Source organism: Pan troglodytes, chromosome 17 (assembly GCF_028858775.2).
Source record: "Pan troglodytes isolate AG18354 chromosome 17, NHGRI_mPanTro3-v2.0_pri, whole genome shotgun sequence".
Lineage (NCBI taxonomy): Eukaryota > Metazoa > Chordata > Mammalia > Primates > Hominidae > Pan > Pan troglodytes.
Window position 1 is genome coordinate 36,194,002 of NC_072415.2, and position 20,424 is coordinate 36,214,425.

General features: G+C 35.4%; 1 protein-coding gene and 1 non-coding gene across 4 annotated transcripts in view; one reads left to right on the forward strand and one right to left on the reverse strand.

The window, feature by feature from the left end:
- The window catches only part of TAF4B (TATA-box binding protein associated factor 4b), a 180,265-nt gene that overhangs the window by 126,314 nt on the left and 33,527 nt on the right, over positions 1-20,424 (forward strand). For all 3 annotated transcript variants that reach the window (XR_001711287.4, XM_054672158.2, XM_016933481.4), the window contains exon 14: positions 8,702-8,806. Coding sequence is in view for 2 of the 3 variants with exons in the window: in XM_054672158.2 (XP_054528133.1) it covers positions 8,702-8,806 (105 nt within the window). In the remaining variant the exon portion in view is untranslated. The remainder of the gene's footprint in view (positions 1-8,701; positions 8,807-20,424) is intronic.
- On the reverse strand, positions 17,300-17,405 carry LOC112206341 (U6 spliceosomal RNA). The gene has a single exon (XR_002940564.1). It is a non-coding gene; the product is annotated as a U6 spliceosomal RNA (small nuclear RNA).

Below are 20,424 nucleotides of genomic sequence, written 5' to 3' on the forward strand. Positions count from 1 at the left end.
CCTCAAAACTCTAGGCACCTATATATATGTCTTTGAATTAACCAAATAAACAATGTGCATGCTAAGACCTTGACCCAAGGATCAAAACTGTTTAATAACAAAGGATTTTTTAAAAAATAAATTCAACTTTAATTTTAGATTCAGGTGTGCACATACAGGTTTGTAACATGATTATATTGCATTATGCTGAAGTTTGGGGTATGATTGATCCCAGCTTCCAGGTAGTGAGCATAGTACCCAGTAGTTAGTTTTTCAACACTTTTTCCTCTGTTCCTTGTTTCCCCTTCCGAAAGTCCCCAGTGTCTATTGTTGCCGTCTCAAAGGATTCTTATTGACTGCCAATGCAATAAATGCATACAGCTCTTTGTTTAAAAAAAAAAGAATCAGTAGTATTCCTTACCTAATGAACTAGCTGAAAAAACAAAATCAAGAAGGCAATCCCAGTTAAAATCCCTGCCAAACAAACAAACAAACAAACAAAACCACCTGGAAATAATTTAACCCAGGAGATGAAGGAACTCTGCAAGGAAAATTATAAAACGCTAATGAAAGAAACTGAAGAAGATACAAGCAAATGTACAAACATCTCATGCTCATGGATCAGAAGAATTAATATTGTTACAATGACCATACTAGCCAAAGCAATCAACAGAGTCAATGCAATCTCTGTCAAAATACCAAGGACATTCTTCACAGAAATAGGAAAAGTAAATTTGAAAATTCATATGGAACTGCAAAAGACCTCAAATAGCCAAAGCCATCCTGAGCAAAAAGAACAAAGCTGGAGGCATGACACTACCAGACTTCAAAATATGCTTCAAAACTGTAGTCACCGAAATAGCATGTGACTGGCATAAAAACAAAAACATAAACATAGACCAACGGAACAGAATAGGGAATCCAGAAGTTAATCAAGGTGTCTACAGCAAACATATTTTTTGACAAAGGTGCCAGGAACATATACCAGGGAAAGCATGTTCTCCTCAAAAAATAAGGTGCTGGGAAAGCGGGCATCCATATGCAGAAGAATAAATGTACACCTCCACCTCTTACCCTATTAAAAAGTCAAATGGTTCAAAGATCTAAGTGTAAAACCTGAAACTATAAAGCTACTAGAAGAAAACGGAGGAAATGCCTCAGGACATACTTTATGTCAGGAAAATATTTTATGAATAAGACGTCAAAAGTGCATGTAACAAAAGCAAAAATAAATGGGATTATATTAAATGAAAAACTTTTGCATAGCAAAGGAAACAATCCACAGAGTAAAAAAAATAAGACTACAGAATGGGGGGAAATATTTGCATACTATTCATCTGATAGTGGATTAATATCCAGAATATACAAATAAGCATCTCAACAGCAAAAAAATCAGTCTGATTAACAGATTGGCAAATGAGCCAGGTGTAATGGCTTATGCCTATACTCTCAACACTTGGGAAGGAAGATGTAGGAGGATCACTTGGGGCCAGGAGTTTGAGATCAGCCTGGGCAACATAGAGACCCCGTCTCTACAAAAAATTTAAAACTGAAGGTTAGCCAGGTATGGTGGCATAGGCCTGTAGTCCTAGCTGCTTGGGAGGCCGAAGTAGTGTGATCACTTGAGCCCAGGAGGTTGAGGCTGCTGTGAGCCATGATCATGGTACTACATACTATCATGGGTAATACAGTGAGACCCTGTTTCTAGAAAAAGAAAATTAAAAACAAACAAATGGGCAAATGATCAGAATGGACATTTCTCAAAAGAAGACATGCAAACAGCCAACAGGTATGGGAAGAAATGTTCTATGTCACTAATCATCAGAGAAATGAAAATTAAAACCACAACTAGATATCATTCGACCCCAGTGAAGATGGCTATTACCAAAAAGACAAAAAATGAGTAATGTTATCGAGGATTCAGGGAAAATGGAATTCTTAAACACTGTCAGTGAAAATGTAAACTAGTATAGCCACTGTGAAGAATGGCATGGAGATTCCTCTTAAAATTACAAATAGAACTACTGTATGATCCAGCAATCCCAGTACTGAGAAAAGAAATCAGTATATCACAGAGACATCTGTACCCCCTTGTTCATTTCAGCACTATACATATTAATAATTGCTGATATGTGGAATCAACCCAGGTGTTCAACAACAGATGAATGGATAAAGAAAATGTGCTATATATACACAGTGGAATACTATACAGCCATAAAAAAGAATGAAATCTTGTCATTTATGATAACATGGATGGAAACTGGAGGACTTATGTTAAGTAAAGTATTCCAGGAAAAAAAAAGTTAAACACTGTTTTCACTGATCTGTGAAAGCTAAAACAAAGTTGGTCTCATAGAAGTAAAAAGGAGAACAGAGAATAGTAGAGGATGGAAAGGGTCTGGGGGAAAAGGGGATAGGGAAAGATTTGTTAAAGGATACAAAATTACAGCTAGATAGGAGAAGTAAGTTCTATAGCACTGTAGGATGACTATAGTTAATAATGCATAGTTTCAAGTAGCTACAAGGAGGCTAGTGAATGTTCTTAACATAAAAATATGATAAATATCTGAGATGATGGGTATACTAATTATCCTCATCTGATCACTGTGTATGTATTGCAACATCACTAAGTACCCATAAATATGTACAATTATGTGTCAGACTTCATAAAAATTAATATTCAATAATCAGTTATAGTTATAAACACCAGCAACAAACAGAAAATAAATAAGATATTAAAGGATCATAAATCTAACATGCAAATAAAGGTTTAATGAAATATATATGACTGATGTAAAAAATGATGATTGGTGAAATTCATTAAGGATAAATTGAGATTTACCATATGCATGGATTAGAAAAATTAACACCAGCGATTTTCACTGTATGTACGTGTAATATATAAGACAACTACAGCAAAATGTGGAGGATAAAGAGCCATATATATGGCCAAGGTTTTTCTATTCCACTTGAAGTGGTAAAATATTGATGCTGAGCAGATTGAAAATTTAAGTATGTATATTGTAATCCCTAGAGCCATCACTAAAAATTAATATAAAACATTTAGAGTTACTACAAAATACAGTAGATAAATTAAAATGTTAAAAAGTTCAAATAATTCCAAGTAGAAAAAGGGAAACAGAGAAATGAAAAACAGAGGGAACATACAGAAAACAAAATGATAGACCTTAATCTAATCATAATTATTACATGAAGTGTAAATGATTCAAATATACCATTTCAAAGATAGAGACTCAGGATGGATTAAAAATCTGTAATGGAACTATATCTTTAAGCAACTCAAATCACAGGTAATGATATAGGTAAGCTAAAGTAACAAGATAGGAGAAAATGCTTACATTAGAAAAGAAGAAAGGCCTCAAATCAATAAATTAAACTTCTTCCTTGAGAAATTGGAATAGGAAGAGCAATATAGATCCAAAGCAAGCAGAAGGAAGCACATATCTTTGACTACTAATCAATGACTTTGGAAAAAAGTTCCCAAAAGCTGGTTCTTTGATCAACAACATCGAGAACTTTTCATAAGACTGAGAAAGGAAAAAACAAAGAAGAGAAATCACTAATATTGCTCTGTTGCCCAGGCTGTAATGCAGTGGTGAGATCTCAGCTCACTGCAACCTCTGCCTCTTGGACTCATGGGATCTTACCCCCAGATGCCATCCTCCAGAGTTAGGATCCCATAAGCCCAGGAGGTGAAGGTTGCAGTAAGATGAGATCGCATCACTGCGCTCCAGCCTAGACAACAGAGTGAGACCCTGTCTCCCCGCCACACCCCTCTCTCCAAAAGCAAATATAACAAATAACTGTGCATAAGTTTAGCAACTTAGATAGATTAAATGACCAATACCTCGAAAAGCACAAACTATCAAAACTTACCCAAGATGATATGGTTCTCTAATCTTTTTTTATTTTTTTAGTTCTGTAATTATTAAACAAATTGAATTTGTAATTAAAACCTTCCAAGAGAGATACCAGAACAGATTTTTAGTAAATTCTACCAAAGATTTACAGAAGAATTAATACCACTTCTACACAGCCTCTTCCAGACAATAGAAGAGATAGAAACACTTCCAGTTCATTTTATGAGGCCATTGTTGCCCTAATAGTTAAACCCACAAAGATGTTACAAAACAAGAAAACTACAGGCTAATATCTCTTATGAACATAGATATAAACATCCCAAACAAAATGTTAGCAAATCAAATCTAGTTTAGATTTGATATAAAAAGAATGTATTGATCTTGACATATGAAAGAATAATATACCATGACTATGTATATTATACTCTAGAAATGAAAAGTTGCTTTAATATTTGAAAATCAGTCAATATAATCTATCATATATTAATAGTCTAAGAAACACCATGTGATCCTATCAATTAATTTAGAAATATGTTTGATAAAATTTAAAATCCATTAATGATTAAAAACTCTCAGGAATCTAAGAATAGAAGAGACTTCCTTGGCTGGGCATGATGGCTCATGCCTGTAATCCCGGCACTTTGGGAGGCCAAGGCCGGTGGATAGCTTGAGACCAGGAATTCAAGACCAGCCTGGGCAACATAGCGAGATTCCTGTCTCTCTTAAAGTAAGAAATTTTAAAAATGAAGAGACTTCCTCAGGCTGATAAAGGATAGCTTTAAAAACCCTGCTAATATTGTTTTTAATGGTGACTGAATGCTTTCTTCCAATGATTAGGAAAAAGGCAAAGAAACTTGCTTTTACCAGTATTATTCAGCATTATAGTTTAAGTCCTTATCAGTACAATGAAGCAAGAAAGACAAATAGATTGGAGACATGGAAATAAAGTAGCTTGTCCTTTAATTCTTTTAAGTGTGTCTTCCATAGAGCAAAAGTTTTAATTTTGATGCAGTCCAATTTGCCAATTTTTTCTCTTATAGATATGCATTAGGTGTCACGTTCAAGGACTCTTTGCTGGACTCCAAGTCATGTTCTCCTATGGTTTTTTCCTATACATTTTTATAGTTTTACATTTACATTTTGATTAATTTTTTTATAAGGTGGGAGGTTTGGATCCAGATTGATTTTTTAAAAATTTTTGCACATGGATGTTCAGTTGTTCCAACAACATTTGATGTTTGTTTGTTTGAGATGGAATCTCACTCTGTTGCCCAAGCTGGAGTGCAGTGGCATGATCTCGGCTGACTGCAGCCTCCGCTTTTGGGTTCAAGCAATTCTCCTGCCTCAGCCTCCCAAGTAGCTGGGATTACAGGCGTCCCCACCATGCCCAGCTACTTTTTGTATTTTTAGTAGAGACGGGGTTTCACCCTGTTGGCCAGGCTGGTGCGAACTCCTGACCTCAAGTGATCTGCCCACCTTGAACTCTCAAAATACTGGGATTACAGGTTTGAGCACAGCGCCCAGCCCCACAACTTTTGTGTAAAAGACTGCCAGACACTAAAGTGGTAAGAATAGACTTTAATCAGCTCCTGCCTTTCCATAGAGGCTGGAAGATGGGGCCTTATCATCAGATGTTGGATGGAACAAATAGTAAATTATTCTAGCAGTCTTGAGTTTTTTCAGTTAGGCTCTTTAAGGAAGTTAAGGCCATCCTACAGCTTTAGCTGTTAGAAACTGTGTTAATGTTTTTTAGGCCAAGGTTCAGGCCTGGTTGATAAGAGGGCTCAGAAGTTTGGTCAAGGAGAGAATTTTTGTCATTTCTCAACTGCATTCCTTTCTAACCTGGCCAAAAATCAATTGGCCGTATTTATATGCATCTTATTTGTGGATTCTCTGTTTTGTTCTGTTAACCTATGTGTCTGTCCCTTTGCCAGTATTACATTATTTTGATTACTGTAGCCTTATAAGAAGTCTTAAAATTGCATGGTATGATTCTTCCAATTTTGTCCTTCTTAAAATAATGGTTGTAGCTATTCTAGTTCATTTTTCTTTCCATATAAACTTTAGAATCAACTTATCCATATCCACAACAAAATTTTATTAGAATTGTGTTAAGTCTGTGGATGAATTTGGAGGGAATTAAAATCTTTGTTGAGTCTTACAAGCCTGGACACAGCATGTCTCTCCATTTGTTTATTTATTTTTTTATTTCTTTCATAGGCATTTTGTGATTTATAGTATAGAAATACCTGTATGTGTTAGATTTATATCTCAGTATTTCATTTGGGAGAGAGCAATTATAAATGACATTTAAAAATTTTAAGTTTCCAATTGTACCTTAATGATATTTAGGACTCACTTATTGCATGTGTCAACCTTGCATCTTGTAATATTGCTAAACTCACTTATCAGTCTTAGGAGGATTTTTTTTATATGTAGATAACTTGGGGTTTTCTGCACAGATAATCGTATCATTTGCCATCCTGTTTCCACAGGCAAGCCTCTAACTCAATGGCCATTTTTATTGAACTGAGGTTACTTATTGTAGTCTTTATCCTCGATAAATGCCAGATTTGCATTAATGCTCAGAACTTCCTCCTTTTCTGGTTAAAAGTGGCTGGTTTTACTCTTTTGTGCTTGTCAAGATGCATTGGTTTTGAGAAAGCTTGTTATAAATACAGGGCCAATGAAAACTATGGTCAGTTTCCATTTTTGTTAGATTTTTGTGAAATTTTCTAAAATTTTGTGTGAGAGACTTCAGAAAACCAAAGTATAATTTGCAGAATGGGAGAAAATGTTACACTACACATAGGGGAATTTGAAGACAGTGGTCAGTTTAAAAACCTTTTATTTGGTTTGACTATCTTGCAGATGCCATTTCTCTACAGGGAAGGACTTTAAAATATAGCTTGTGGTTTGATTTGTACTGCAGGGTAGATTAACTAAAATCATTATTTTGTCACCTAGAAGTTCTGAATTGTGGCAGCATTAGACTCTAAAACTATATTTTTTATTAAAAAGGCCAGCAGCAACAAGAGATATTTTATAACTTCTGAAAACACTTTTCTAACAATTTATTTATAAGTAAACACACAGTTTAAAAGGATTTCTGTCCTATAATTTGTGAAGCAAGTGGAAAATGGTTCTTAGTTCATTTTCTTTAATTAATTGTTGTCTTAGTTCATTTGGGCTGCTATAATGAAATATCTTAGACTGGGTAGCTTATACACAACAGAATTTTATTTCTCACAGTTATAGAGGCTAGGAAGTCCAAGATCAAGGTGCCAGCAGATTTGGTGTCTGGTTAGAGCCTACTTGCGCACTATGTTCTCACTTGGTGGAAGGGGCGAGGGGTTTCTCTTAAGTCTCTTTTATAAGGGCACTAAGTCTCCACCCTCATGACTTAATCACCTCCCAGAGGCCCCATCTCCTAATAACAGTCACCCTGGGTGTTAGGATTTCAACATTAGAAGTTTGGAGGGATACAGACGTTCAGAACATAGCAATTATTTTCTGCTTTACTAAAGATTCAGTTACCTATTCAGTTATTCATTCTTTTCCCTAATATTAAAATAATCTGAAGTAATCTTAAAGTGGAATTTATGTACTTGGTATCTCCTTAAGACTGACCGTTTCACCACAAACTACTTTTTGTTTTCAACCTGCTCTATTTTTAAACATGTGTTAAAAGATTTTGGTTAGTACTCTTTTGAAAGAATATTCTCAGTACATGTATAGGGTTTCTCAACAGGTTACTTTCAGTTGACTGTCTTGATCTTGTTTGAATATGTGACTGTCAACCAGCCCCAGATTCTTTCCTCTTTTCCCTCCATAGTATTAATATTAATAATAAGATTTTGATGGGAATTGAACATTATTCTTCTCTTCTGAAAAAGCTTAGGGATTTATCTAGTGGTGTTCTATTTTGACTTTCTCACTTGGTTGTTTTTTTTTTTTTTAACAGAATACCTAATTTGACACTTAGTTGCTTCAATGAAATAATGCAGTTTCTGCCTTTTAATAGGACATCTTTCATGCATACCCCTGTATAGTTTTGCCCACATAAAAAAAAATTATACCCTGTAGATTTGGGCATTCTTGATTAAGTATGACGAAAGCTGTACAATAAAACAGTACTAAATCACTTTAGAATTTTGCCATGAAGATTATAGAGTAAATCTAAGACTTTTATTTGCAGATGAGAAAGTGTGATGTACTAAAGAGGTTTTTAATGAGAGCATTTTGCTCCACATGCTGTCTCCACCGCTTACTACTTGTGTGGTGCCTTTTATGAAGTTGCCCTAACCTCTTAGAGCCTTACTGTCTCCATTAATAAAAAGAGGATGATGTATAATTTTTATATTATAGCAATCACCTTTCAATATGGTTGTGAGAATTAAGAAAGTGCTTTGTAAATTATATAGCATAGTAGAACTGTGTGCAATAATGTACAAAAACTGTCTTTATTTTAAAGTGAATTTAATCTGAAATGGTTTACTATAGTTTGACCAATCTCTCTCTGACTTACTGTTCAACTTAATTCTTCAGGCATTTCTTATCTGTGTTATACTGGGAGAAATTAAGCTTTAGATGCCTTTCTTCTTTTCTGTACTTCTCCTTTACCTGAGTTCTGCCTCTTCCATATAGAGATTAAGAACTAAAGAGTTTGTTGGTGTAAAAGAATCAGAAAATGTGCCCTTGGCTGTTATGGGAATCTAATGTTTATTTTATATTGTAACTTTATTTGGTGAATGCAGAAATAGGCTTAGTAATCAGTTTCTTTTTCCCTCTGAGCATGAATGTGTGTAAACATTGATTTTTTTTTTTCTTCCGTCTTCTAGTTACAGCAATTGGAACTTGCACAGATACAGCATAGAGATGCTAATCTCACAGCTCTTGCAGCTATTGGACCAAGGAAGAAGAGACCACTGGAATCTGGAATTGAGGTATTGAAATAATATTCATTATTTTATTTTTAATGTCAAGAAAGCAAGCCAAAAAGAAGCAAAGACTTAAAAATAGTTTACCCTGTTATGCACGCTGTTGCTGCCAGACACTTCTTAAAATTCATCTTTGCCAATTTTATAAAATCTTAATTTTTGCCAGGTTTAAAGATGTTTATCACCTTGAACTTGTTACTTATTTCATACTACTTGTTACTTATTTCATACTTTTTCTTTCCCCCATCTCCAGTCATATTGAATCTTCCAGTATTTAAATTTTTTATTTCTGTACATTGTTTCTAGTGTTTTTATGCAGTCCTGTTCCCTCTGTCTAAATCTGGCTAATCTTGTAAGACTGAATCTGCCCTCTTACTTCTTTCATAAACCCTGACTATTCATTCCCATACCAGCTTCTCTTTTTCTGAGTATATGTGTTTGCATGGCATTGTTTCCTTGTATGAACATTTTCTCTTCTGTTAGATTATAAACTTTTTGAGCAAGGACTATAATAATAGTCTTTTGTATTCCCCATAGAATAGGCACATGTATACTCAATAAATGACCTTAATTGTTTGGTTAACACCAAGAAAGGATCTTACTTACATCTTCAGAGTAATTATTTAAGATAATATTAGGGCCGGGCGAGGTGGCTCACGCCTGTAATCCCAGCACTTTGGGAGGCCAAGGCGGGCGGATCACAAGGTCAGGAGATCGAGACCATCCTGTTTAACACGGTGAAAACCTGTCTCTACTAAAAATATAAAAAATTAGCCGAACATGGTGACGGGCACCTGTAGTCCCAGCTACTCGGGAGGCTGAGGCAGGAGAATGGCGTGAACCCGGAAGGCGGAGGTTACAGTTTGCCAAGGTCGCGCCACTGCACTCCAACCTGGGCGACAGAGCGAGACTCCGTCTCAAAAATAAAAAATAAAAAAAAGATAATATTAGCCTTTTGGCTTTAGGAGCAATCATTAGGGCTGAGATAGAGGTATGCTAAGGGCTCCGAGATAAGGTCAGCAATAAAAGAGCCATAGCTCATCTTATACTTCTCTATGGAATTTAAATCTACTTTGAGGCAAACTTCCTACCATTGTTGATCCTGAACATTGGTAGTTTCTAAATGAACGCCACTCACCTTAATAGATGAAAGATTTAAAAATTCTAGTTCTTTTTCATTTTAAATGTAACATATGAAATATTCTCCCCCTCTCCTGCCCAACCAGATGTAACCACTGTTAAGTTTTTCACATATCCTTCCAGGATATATGTGGGCACATATATGACATGCATTCACAAATCTACATGTGTGGTTTTGTTTTTAGTTAAATATGATCAAACTGTACCTATTATTATGCCCTTAATATTTTCCTCATTTCCACAGTCTACCTCATATAATTTACTTCCATACTTTTTAAGGGTGTATGACATTACTGTATTTAAGTAAACCATAATTTATTCAACCAACCCTCCAATGGACATTTAGGTTGTTTCCAGGTTTTTGCCTTTATTGCCTCAGATAACATTTTTGCACTTATATTGTTGTGTGCTTGTACAATGTAAGTACAGGCAAAATTCATAGAAATGGAATTCCTGACTTAAAGGGTATGAACATTAGGAAAACTCTATGGGAAAAAATTCAAATATATACAAAAGTGGAGAGAGCAGTATAATGAACCCTCATATGGTTGTGAAAGTTAAGAAAGGGCTTTGTAAATTATATAGCATAGTAGAACTGTGTCCTGTATAATGTACAAAAAACTGCCTTTATTTTAAAGTAATTTTCTCTATATCTGAAATGGTTGACTGTAGCTTGACCAATCTCTCTCATACTATTCAACTTATTCTTCAGGTATTTCTTATCTGTGCTTATACTGTTATATAGCACCACCCTGCTCCAGCGACCGTCAATTTAATTTTGTTTATTTACTTATTTGTTTATTTATGTAGAGATAGGTCTTGCTCTGTCACCCAGGATGGAGTGGCACAATCTTGGCTCACTGCAGCCTCAACTTCCTGGGCTCAAGCAATCCTGTCACCTCTCACCCACCCAAGTAGCTGAGCTACAGGCACACACCACCATGCCTGGCTAATTTTTTTTTTTTTTTTTTGGTAGAGATGGAGTTTTGCCATGTTGCCCAGCTTGGTCTCGAACTTCTGAGCTCAAGCAGTTCACCTGCCTTGGCCTCCCAAAGTGCTAGGATTGCAGGTGTAAGCCACCTCACCTGGACAGGACCATCAATATATGCTTAATCTTGTTTCATTTATATTTGCACCAACTTTCTTAGGTTAAAATTTTCATCCCTCAGATTATTTTAAAGTCGTTCCCACACTCAGTATTATTTAACACATAAATATTATTTGTTGCTCATGATTTTTATTAACAATTTAAAAATTACCCTCTAAGTTGTATCAGTTTTCATATTCATTAGTGTGCCTATCTCACCACACTCACATTAACACTGAGAACTATCTTTGCCATCTCATGACTGAAAATGCAAGTTTTAATTGTTTAAGTTATGAGTAAGTTGAGCAACTTTTCATGTATAAATAGGCATTTTCAATTTTTCTTTTTCCCATGGAGTTACATTTTTCAATCCATTAAGGAAATAGAACAACCCATTTTCCCTAGCCCCATTTTCTTTCAGTTTGGGCTTTATTCATCTAAAAGTTTTTATTTTTCCTTTAAAAAATGCCACAGTCTTTCATTTTTATTTTTGTCTTTTGGGTTTATATTCTATTTAGAAGGCCCTTTCTTAATTAGAATTATGTGTTACTACTTTGATCATTTCACTTTTTAAGCATAAATCTTTGATTCGTACCGAACTTGAGTAAGAGTTGACGTGTGTATTTAGCTTTAGTCCCTCAGTCCTCTCTCATTCTCCCTTAGGCTAGATCATTGTCCCAACACCATTTACTCAGTAATTCTTTCCCTGCTGATTTTAAATGCTACCTTTATCACACACAATTGTATATCAAAAATACAAATTCTTGTATGTATTTGGGTCTGTTTCTGTACACTCTGAACCAGTGTTATCTAATGGAACTTTGTATGGTTTTGAAAATGTTTGTGTCTGCAATGTCCTGAATAGCCACATATGGCTGTCGAGATCTTGAAATGTGGTTAGTGTGACTAAAATAAATTTTTAATTTTTTTAGTTTAATACAAATTTTAATAGTCATATGCTGCTAGTGGCCACTATATTGGGCAGCACTGCAGGACTGCCCAATATAGTAGCCCAATATAGTTCTATTTATGACTATTTATATATTAGTATCAAACCTTTTTTTTAACCATCTTATTTTTACGTGTATAATTAAGTAGTGTTAAACACATTCACATTGTTGAAAAAACCTCCAAAACCTTTTCATCTTGTAAAACTAAAATTCTATACCCGGTAAACAATTCTCCATTTCTCTGCCAGCCCCTAGTAACCATCATTCTACTTTCTGTTTCTATGAGTTTGACTACTTAAGTACCTCAGATTAATTTTATTTTTATTTTTTTGTAGGGACAAGGGTCTCACTATGTTGCCCAGGCTGGCCTTGAACTCCTGGCCTCAAGCAGTCCTCCCACTTCTGCCTCCCAAAGTGCTGGGATTATAGGCATGAGCCACACTCTTGGCCCCAAATCTTAATATAATATGTTTGAAAGTATGGAAAAACTGGCCGGGCGTGTTGGCTCACACCTGTAATCCCAGCACATTGGGAGGCTGAGGTGGGCAGATTGCTTGAGGTCAGGAGTTCGAGACCAGCCTAGCCAACATGTGAAACCCCGTCTCTACTAAAAATACAAAAATTAGCTGGGTGTGGTGTCATGTGCCTGTAGTCCTAGCTACGTGGGGGGTTGAGGCAGGAGAATCACTTGAACCCGGGAGGCGGAGGTTGCTGTGAGCCGAGATCGCGCCACTCCCCTCCAGCCTGGGCAACAGAGTGAGACTCCGTCTCAAAAAAAAAAAAAAAAAAGAAAAAAAAGTATGGAAAAACTAGTTCAGCATAGAATTTATCTTTCTGCTAGAAACAACTCTACTGAGTTGTTCTAGTACAGAACAACTCACTGCTCTTTGTTTTTGGTCCATTTGTATATGATATGTGTAAATATTTTATTTAAATTGGGGTGTGCTATTTCATCATTAAGTATATTCCTATAAATATGCTTTGTTAGCATACATTTTATTTTGTGGCAAGAGTAGTTATTTGTAACTTTTAATTCCTTTGAGAATGTGTTACAGGCATGTCTAAGTTCCTGACTTTTCTACTACAGTAACATTATACAACAAATTATGTTAAATGTTTGCTTTGTGAGAAATCATCAGAGCACATGGGATAAGTATATGTGCTTTGGACTCAGAAAAATCTGGGTTTGCTTCTTGACTCTGTTAAGCTTTGTAACCTTGGATGAGTTCTTTAAACCCCATACCTCAATTATCCCCACCTGTAAAATGGGCATATTGCCTGTCTTATGTTTTAAGGATTGGTTTATGTGAAGTACTTAATTAGTGTCTGGCCTCAAGTAAGTGCTTAATGAATTGTCATATTTGTAATCATAGTAATAATTCCATGATTTCGGCTTTTAATAGTATTTTATCAGTAGCATTAATGGCCCATAGTGAATTTGCAATGTTAATCGTTAATCTCTCCTGAGCATCAATTCTTATTCTCCTTTGAATTTGTCACAAATTTTAGAGAATACTTTCTAATTTATAATAAACAGATTTTTAGGTGTTTTTATTTATTATATGTTTGAATCTGAGAAAATCCATTGGTTAGGGAGAAAACCGAATGTGCTGTTTGTGTTCAAAACAATGATAAAAACCGTTATGTGATTTATCTACAATAAAATGCAAAATTATTTAATTTTTAGTTTCAAAACAAATGTTTACTAACTTGGATATAAATATATTGAATTGTCTGTCACTTGGTGCTTCTTTAGTTTTGAGAACTCAGGCATGCATATTTTCCCCTGTACTTCCTGTACTTTAAGCTGAGATAATAGTCATATAATCAGTCCTTTGGATCTGTGGGTTCTGTCCACATCTGTGTATTCAGCCAACTGCAGATCAAAATTATTCGGAGGAAAAAACATCACATAATAAAAAATAACACTACAACAATTAAAAACTATACTAAATTTAAAAATACAGTATTACACTATTTATATAGCATTTACATTGTATTATGTAGTACAGGTAATCCAGAGGTGATTTCAAGTATACAGGAAGATATGCGTAGGTTACATGCAAATACTATGCCATTTTATATCAGGGACTTGAGCGTCTTTGGTTTTTGCTATCTATATCTTGGTGCCAGTCCCCCAAGGATACCAAGGGATGACTATAATGTCAACTTGAATTGAAAATATCTATTTCTTTAATCAGCTGGTGACATTTTTAGTACAATTATTATTTTGAAATTTGCTGAACACTAGTTTCCTTGTTGTTGATTTTTATTCATGGTGTTTTAACTTTAAAGGCATTTTTGTTTTCAAAATGAGAGACAGGCTGGGTGCAGTGGCTCCAGCCTGTAATCCCAGCATTTTGAGAGGCTGAGGAGTGTGGGTCACAAAACCCTGTCTCTACCAAAAAAAAAAAAAAAAAAAGGCAGCGCGTGGTGGTGTGCGCCTGTAGTTCCAGCAACTTGGAGGGCTTAGGAGGGAGGATAGCTTGGCCCAGGAGGTCAAGGCTGCAGTGAGCTGTGATCAGGCCACTGCACTCCAGCCTGGGTGACACAGTAAGACCCTGCCTAAGAAAAAAATGAAAGAAAAAAGGAGAGAGAGGAGAGAGCCCTATTGCATGCTCCTTCAATGTTTAGGTATACTGCTGATTTGCATTAGTTACAATTGTTAAAAACCCTTTATTCACTTGCTTTATTTCTTCACAAATAACACAAAAATGATGTATGAAACCATTTTTACTTTCAATATTCTGTACTCTGGAAACAAAGGCTTTACTTTTTGTTTGCTTCTTTATCGATGGGAACCTGAAATCTTAACATGTTTGAGTTAAATTTTTTAGAATCAGCATATAATCCCAGAGAGAAGTGGGAGTAGAATCTAGTTCTTCAGAGGGTAGCTCTTTAGTTTGAATGCAGGTTTTTTCCTACTAAAAGGGAGCACTCTCAGTTGGGAAGATTGAATAGAATGATGGTAGTTTTTAAAAAAATGTAACTTTCAAAAACATAGCGCTTTAACATTCGAAGATTACCTTTATTGTTGCTAAGAAATTGGAGAAATTAGTTTTAGACCTTTGTCCTTGAGTATTTTTTGTTATGATAAAGCAAAACTTTTCTCATTAAACATGATCTATTTGTATAATTTATATATTAACCTAGCCTTTGGAAATTTACACTTGATATTCTCTGAAGTCTTGGTAAAATTGAATAGCATCAGCTGCTATCTCCTTATGTTATCCTGACAAAGAGCAGCAAGTGCCAATTACAATTTTGAATAAGATATTTGTACCATAAGCTTATTGGCTAGTGGGTCGCAGGAGGGTGGAGAAATAGTTAAAATGTACTATTTGGGAGTACTTTGAAATGTGTCCTTTCCTTTTGCTGCTGTGGTTTGAAGTTATATATATGAAATTAGTTTTTAAATTAATGTAGGCCGTACAGATATTGATACAGTAAAATAAAACCTACTTTAAGATTTAGAGTATTTGTATGTGTGTATTGTTTATGTGTATTGTATCGGTGATGTGTTTGGGGTTCTTTGGAATTTTAAAACATTAATCACTTTACTTCCTGTGTTAATTAGAGATCCTTGGATTAGAAAGATTCTCTTTTCCCCCATTAGCTATACTTTCAAATATTTTGCATGCCTTATTAATGATCCAGCAACGTTTTTTTTTTTAGCACAAAGATAAGTTATATTTTAACCTTATGTAATAACATGTCTAAAAAATTATACAAAATCAATTTTTGGAGCTATGAAAGTATATATTAAGGAATTTCAGCATACTATTTTACTTTGAATGCTTTTTTACTAACATAAATAAATGAAGCTTCCCAAGATCGTGTAATTCAGTTGATTTCATAATGCTGATATTTCTGTAACAATCAGGTTTACAGCACCAGATTAGCTACATGGTGCTTATAGTATCATTTTAGTTGAAATAGAATTTGCTAACCAAAATAAAGAAATTGCAATATGTATTAGTATATGTCCTCTCTTTCTAGAAGCAGGTTAAAGTGCTACTCTATAATTCTATTTTTTTTTTTTTTTTGAGATAGAGTCTCGCTTTGGCACCCAGGCAGGAGTGCAGTGTCGTAATCTCGGCTCACTGCAACCTCCACCTCCTGGATTCAAGCGATTCTCCTGCCTCCGCCTCCCAAGTAGCTGGAACTACAGGCGCATGCCACCACACCCAGCTAATTTTTGTATTTTTAGTACAGATGGGATTTCACTATGTTGGCCAGGCTGGTCTTGAACTCCTGACCTCAGGTGATCTGCCCTCCTCAGCCTCCCAAAGTGCTGGGATTACAGACGTGAGCCACCGCACCTGGCCTATAATTCTGTTCTTGAGGATAAAAGTAGAAAGGACTTTTTTGAAACTTCAGTTAGCAATACATTAGAATATTTGATTGAAAATCAGAATTACATGAATCTGATTTTCAGCAGGCAGCAGAAGCTTCCGGCTTGTAGCCAAAAAGAAAGTCTGGAAAGCTAGATGGGAGTGTCTTGGAGAGGAGGGATGGTACTGGAGAGGGGTCTGTCCATGAACCGTAGGAACTCTGGTGGTTGACATGTGTGTCTATACCCGGTAAGAGGAAAAAGCAGACGGCAGAGTGAGACAGAGTCCGTGGCTTTGTCATCTTCAGAGAAGGTGGTAGTAGCGATTTGTGGACTTAATTATTTTCTACACTATTGTCTTTCCATGAATCACTTCAGTATGTAGCAAGATAGGGCTTCCAAAGCAACAGACTTGTGGTGGTCTTCTCGAACTCAGTGCTGTACATAGTTCTTTGACTGTACCTGATAGAATGTTTTTGGTTTTGTTTTTTGTTTTGAGATGGGGTCTTGCTTTATCACCCAGGCTGGAGAGCAGTGGTGCGATCTCAGCTCACTGCAACCTCCACCTCCCAGGCTCATGCCATCCGTCCACCTCAGCCTCCTGAGTAACTGGGACCACAGGCACACGCCACCTCGCCTGACTAATTTTTTGTATTTTTAGTTGTGACCAAGTTTCACCATGTTACCCAGATTGGTCTCAAATTCCTGAACTCAGGTGATCCGCTGCCTCGGCCTCCTAAAGTACTGGGATTACAGGTGTGAGCCACTGCGCCCGGCCTATTATTTTATTTTTATTTCTTGACTTCTTTATTTCTGCTCATTTTATAAAGGAAGAGTTATAGAATTTTTAAAACCAGATCTCTTTGGATTGTAATATTTAGATTAGATTTGATGAATAACTTCCTGGCAGTGTTTAAACTAGCATGAATTTACCTCAGTGTACAATCTCTAACATGTTTTCCAATGCCAACATTTTATGAAATATATATAAAAATGTGGAATGCTTCATGAATTTGCTTGTTATCTTGTGCAGGGACCATGCTAATCTTTTCTGTATCATTCCAGTTTTAGTATATGTGCTGTCAAAGTGAGCACGCTAGCATTCTTTAAGTTTCTCTAAAATGAAGTGGAATCTCCCTAGAAGAGTAATAAAAGAAGGTAGATTGCTCGGTCAACAAATGATTATTGATTTAGGGGGAAGGGAAGGGGGATCTCCTATGTCTGCCATGCTTATAAGATAGTACTGCTTAAAGCAAGGGGTATAGATAGCTTTTTATTTGAGAGGAGGGAATGTTTAACTATGTTCACATTTTAAATGTCCAAATGGTAGAGAAGAGTATTTTTCCCTTGTAAGGAAACAATAGAAGAATATTTAAAACAGCTTTTCCTTGGATATTCTTTCTGAAAATTTCCATGCATATGTTAGGTTAAACCATACAAACTTGCCATTTTTTTAGGTGAACAGTTGTTAATTAAGTATTGGCAGTTTCAGATAGTTCAACCTAATACAATCATTATATATACATGTGCTTTTAAAATATATATGTAATAATCACAGTTTAGCTTTATCAAGCAATTAGAATGTATTATCTTCATTAGTCCTCACAATTCCTCTGTAAGATCATACTGTTGTTTTCCTCAAATGAAAAAATTATGGTATAGAGAGGATTAGTTGCTTCCCCAAAGTTCTATAATTAGTAAGTAGAAGAACCCAAGTACATGTCCAAAGAAATGTGTGCTTTTAAGTACTCTAATAGGATCATCCTAAAAGCACTATTCTATAATTTGTGGGACAGTGTGTCTTGGACATTAATAGGATTCTCCAGAAGAGCATACCAGTAGGATATACATATGTACATGTATGTACAGGGATATTAAAAATGAGAATTGGCTGACATGATTATGGAAGCTGAGAAGTCTCACGCTATGCTGTCTGCAACCTGGAGACCCGGGTAAGTTGGTGGTATAATTCAGTCTGAATGTGAAGTCCTGAGAAACAGGGGAGTCAATGGTGTGGTGTAACTCTCAGTCCAAGGTGGAAGGCCTGAGAATGGGTATGGGGAATTAACTGGAGGTGGGTCACTGGTGTAAATACGGGAATGAGAACCTGGAGCTCTGATGTCTGAAGGCAGAAAATGCATGTACGAGCTCTAGAAGAGAGAGTGAGTTTGCCCTTTCTTTATCTTTTTGTTCTACCCAGGCTCTCAACTGATTGGGTCATGCATCCTTACATTGGTAAGGGTGGTTCTTCTTTATTCAGTCTGCTGATTCAAATGCTAATCTCTTCCCAAAACACTCTTATAGACACACAGAAACAATGTTTTACCAGCTATCTGGGTAACCCTTAGCCCAGTCAAGTTGGCACATAAAATTAACCATCATAGACATTTTCCCATACTGTTACATATCCACCGATAGACATTTAGAATATTTTCACGTGTTTGTTATAAATAATGAGCATCCTGTTTTATCTTCATGTAATCATTTGTTTTACAGGATTGATTTCTAGAAGTGGAACTTTTGGGTCCATGGACATGCACAAAATTTAATAGACACTCATAATGCTTACCAAAAGCATTCCAAAAGTTTCCACTGCTGATTGAGTGCCTATTTTTCCATTTTCTTGCTAGCAGTAGATACGATCAATCACTTAAAAATGTTTGTCACTGCAATTTTTTATTTATTGCATCTCTACCGTTCCTTTGTGCTCTCTTCAAAGGTCAAAGTTCTGTTTTTACATGGAAACATGGTGTAGAAGTGTTGAACAACCTCTAAAATACCCTATGTGAGAAATACTTAGATTATAAAACATTTATTTAAGTATTAAAATCATTTAGGGATAGTTTTTTTTATAACTTAGAAATGTGTACATTTTCAAATAGAGAACCAGGTTGAATTCTTATGGATATTTAAATGATCTTAAGTAGGTGTCATTTTCTTTACCATATTTGCTAGTTTTCATCATTTGAGGATAGGGTTAGATTATAATTGAAATACTAAGCCTGAAATTATTTTGGAAAACCCAAAGGCTTAGAACCTTTTGGGGACAAACAGTATTTCTTAAAGATAATTGTCTGTTTCTGGTTGCTGTTACAGGTGATTCTTCACTCTGAAAAGGTGCATAAGTAATTTAACTAAAAGTCTATTCACATGAAAGGCCCAGATTTAATTTGCATTTCCTTAAGGGGCACAGATAGCAGTCCCTCTTTACCTCCATTTTCTTCTACCAGGCTACAGGGGACCACAGTTTTCTAAAGGGTTCCTTATTTGTTTATTATAGCTGACTTGTTAGATGTTTAAACAGATTTATTGTCATCTAACTCTTTTTATAAATATATAGATTCAGTAGAATTTAGAACATGCTGTTACCTTAGACAAAGCAGCTCCTTATATTTTAAGATTTTTTTTTTTTTTTTACATTCTGTTTTGTTCACACTTCATGAACAAATCTGCCTTGCTATTCATAAATGACCTAGACATAAATCTGAATTTTTAGTTTGGTCTTTAAAATTTTCCAAAGACTTAAAGGTTGACTCTTTGTCAGCTATCTTTATGGACTTACTATGAAATATGTTAAGTTGCATATTATTGGCTTATCATTTTTTCACAAGTCCCACATAAATGAGAGAGGCTGAAAACATATATTAACAAGAACAAAGAAGAAAGGAGAAAAATGGCAGTAAGGGTATTCAGTAGAATTTGAGAGTTGATTCAAACTAGTGACTAGAGGCATTCTTTCTGAGAAAAATAACTAGCCTAAGAGAGGAAAGAGGAAGCTTGAAATACTAATAGTCAGGTGCATTACTTTTAAATAACAACAGATTGGCAAGGATCGCCAGATATTTGAGGAAAAACCTTTATGTGAAAGATAAAAGGGAGAATATGGAAGAAAAACAAGGCATGAAGCAGAAGGAAACTAAAAAAAAGGGAAAAGAAAGGAAATGGAATATTTTGCAACCGTTACACTAGACTAGAAGGGTATTTGAAAGAAAAGCAGTTGGGGAAAATGAAATACCCCTTTGGAAATGTAAGGTATACTGAAAGAAATAAGCAATGATAAAAGAGTTAGAAGTTAAGACTCAGGACTGCTCCAAGAAAGTTACCTGTTTTTAAG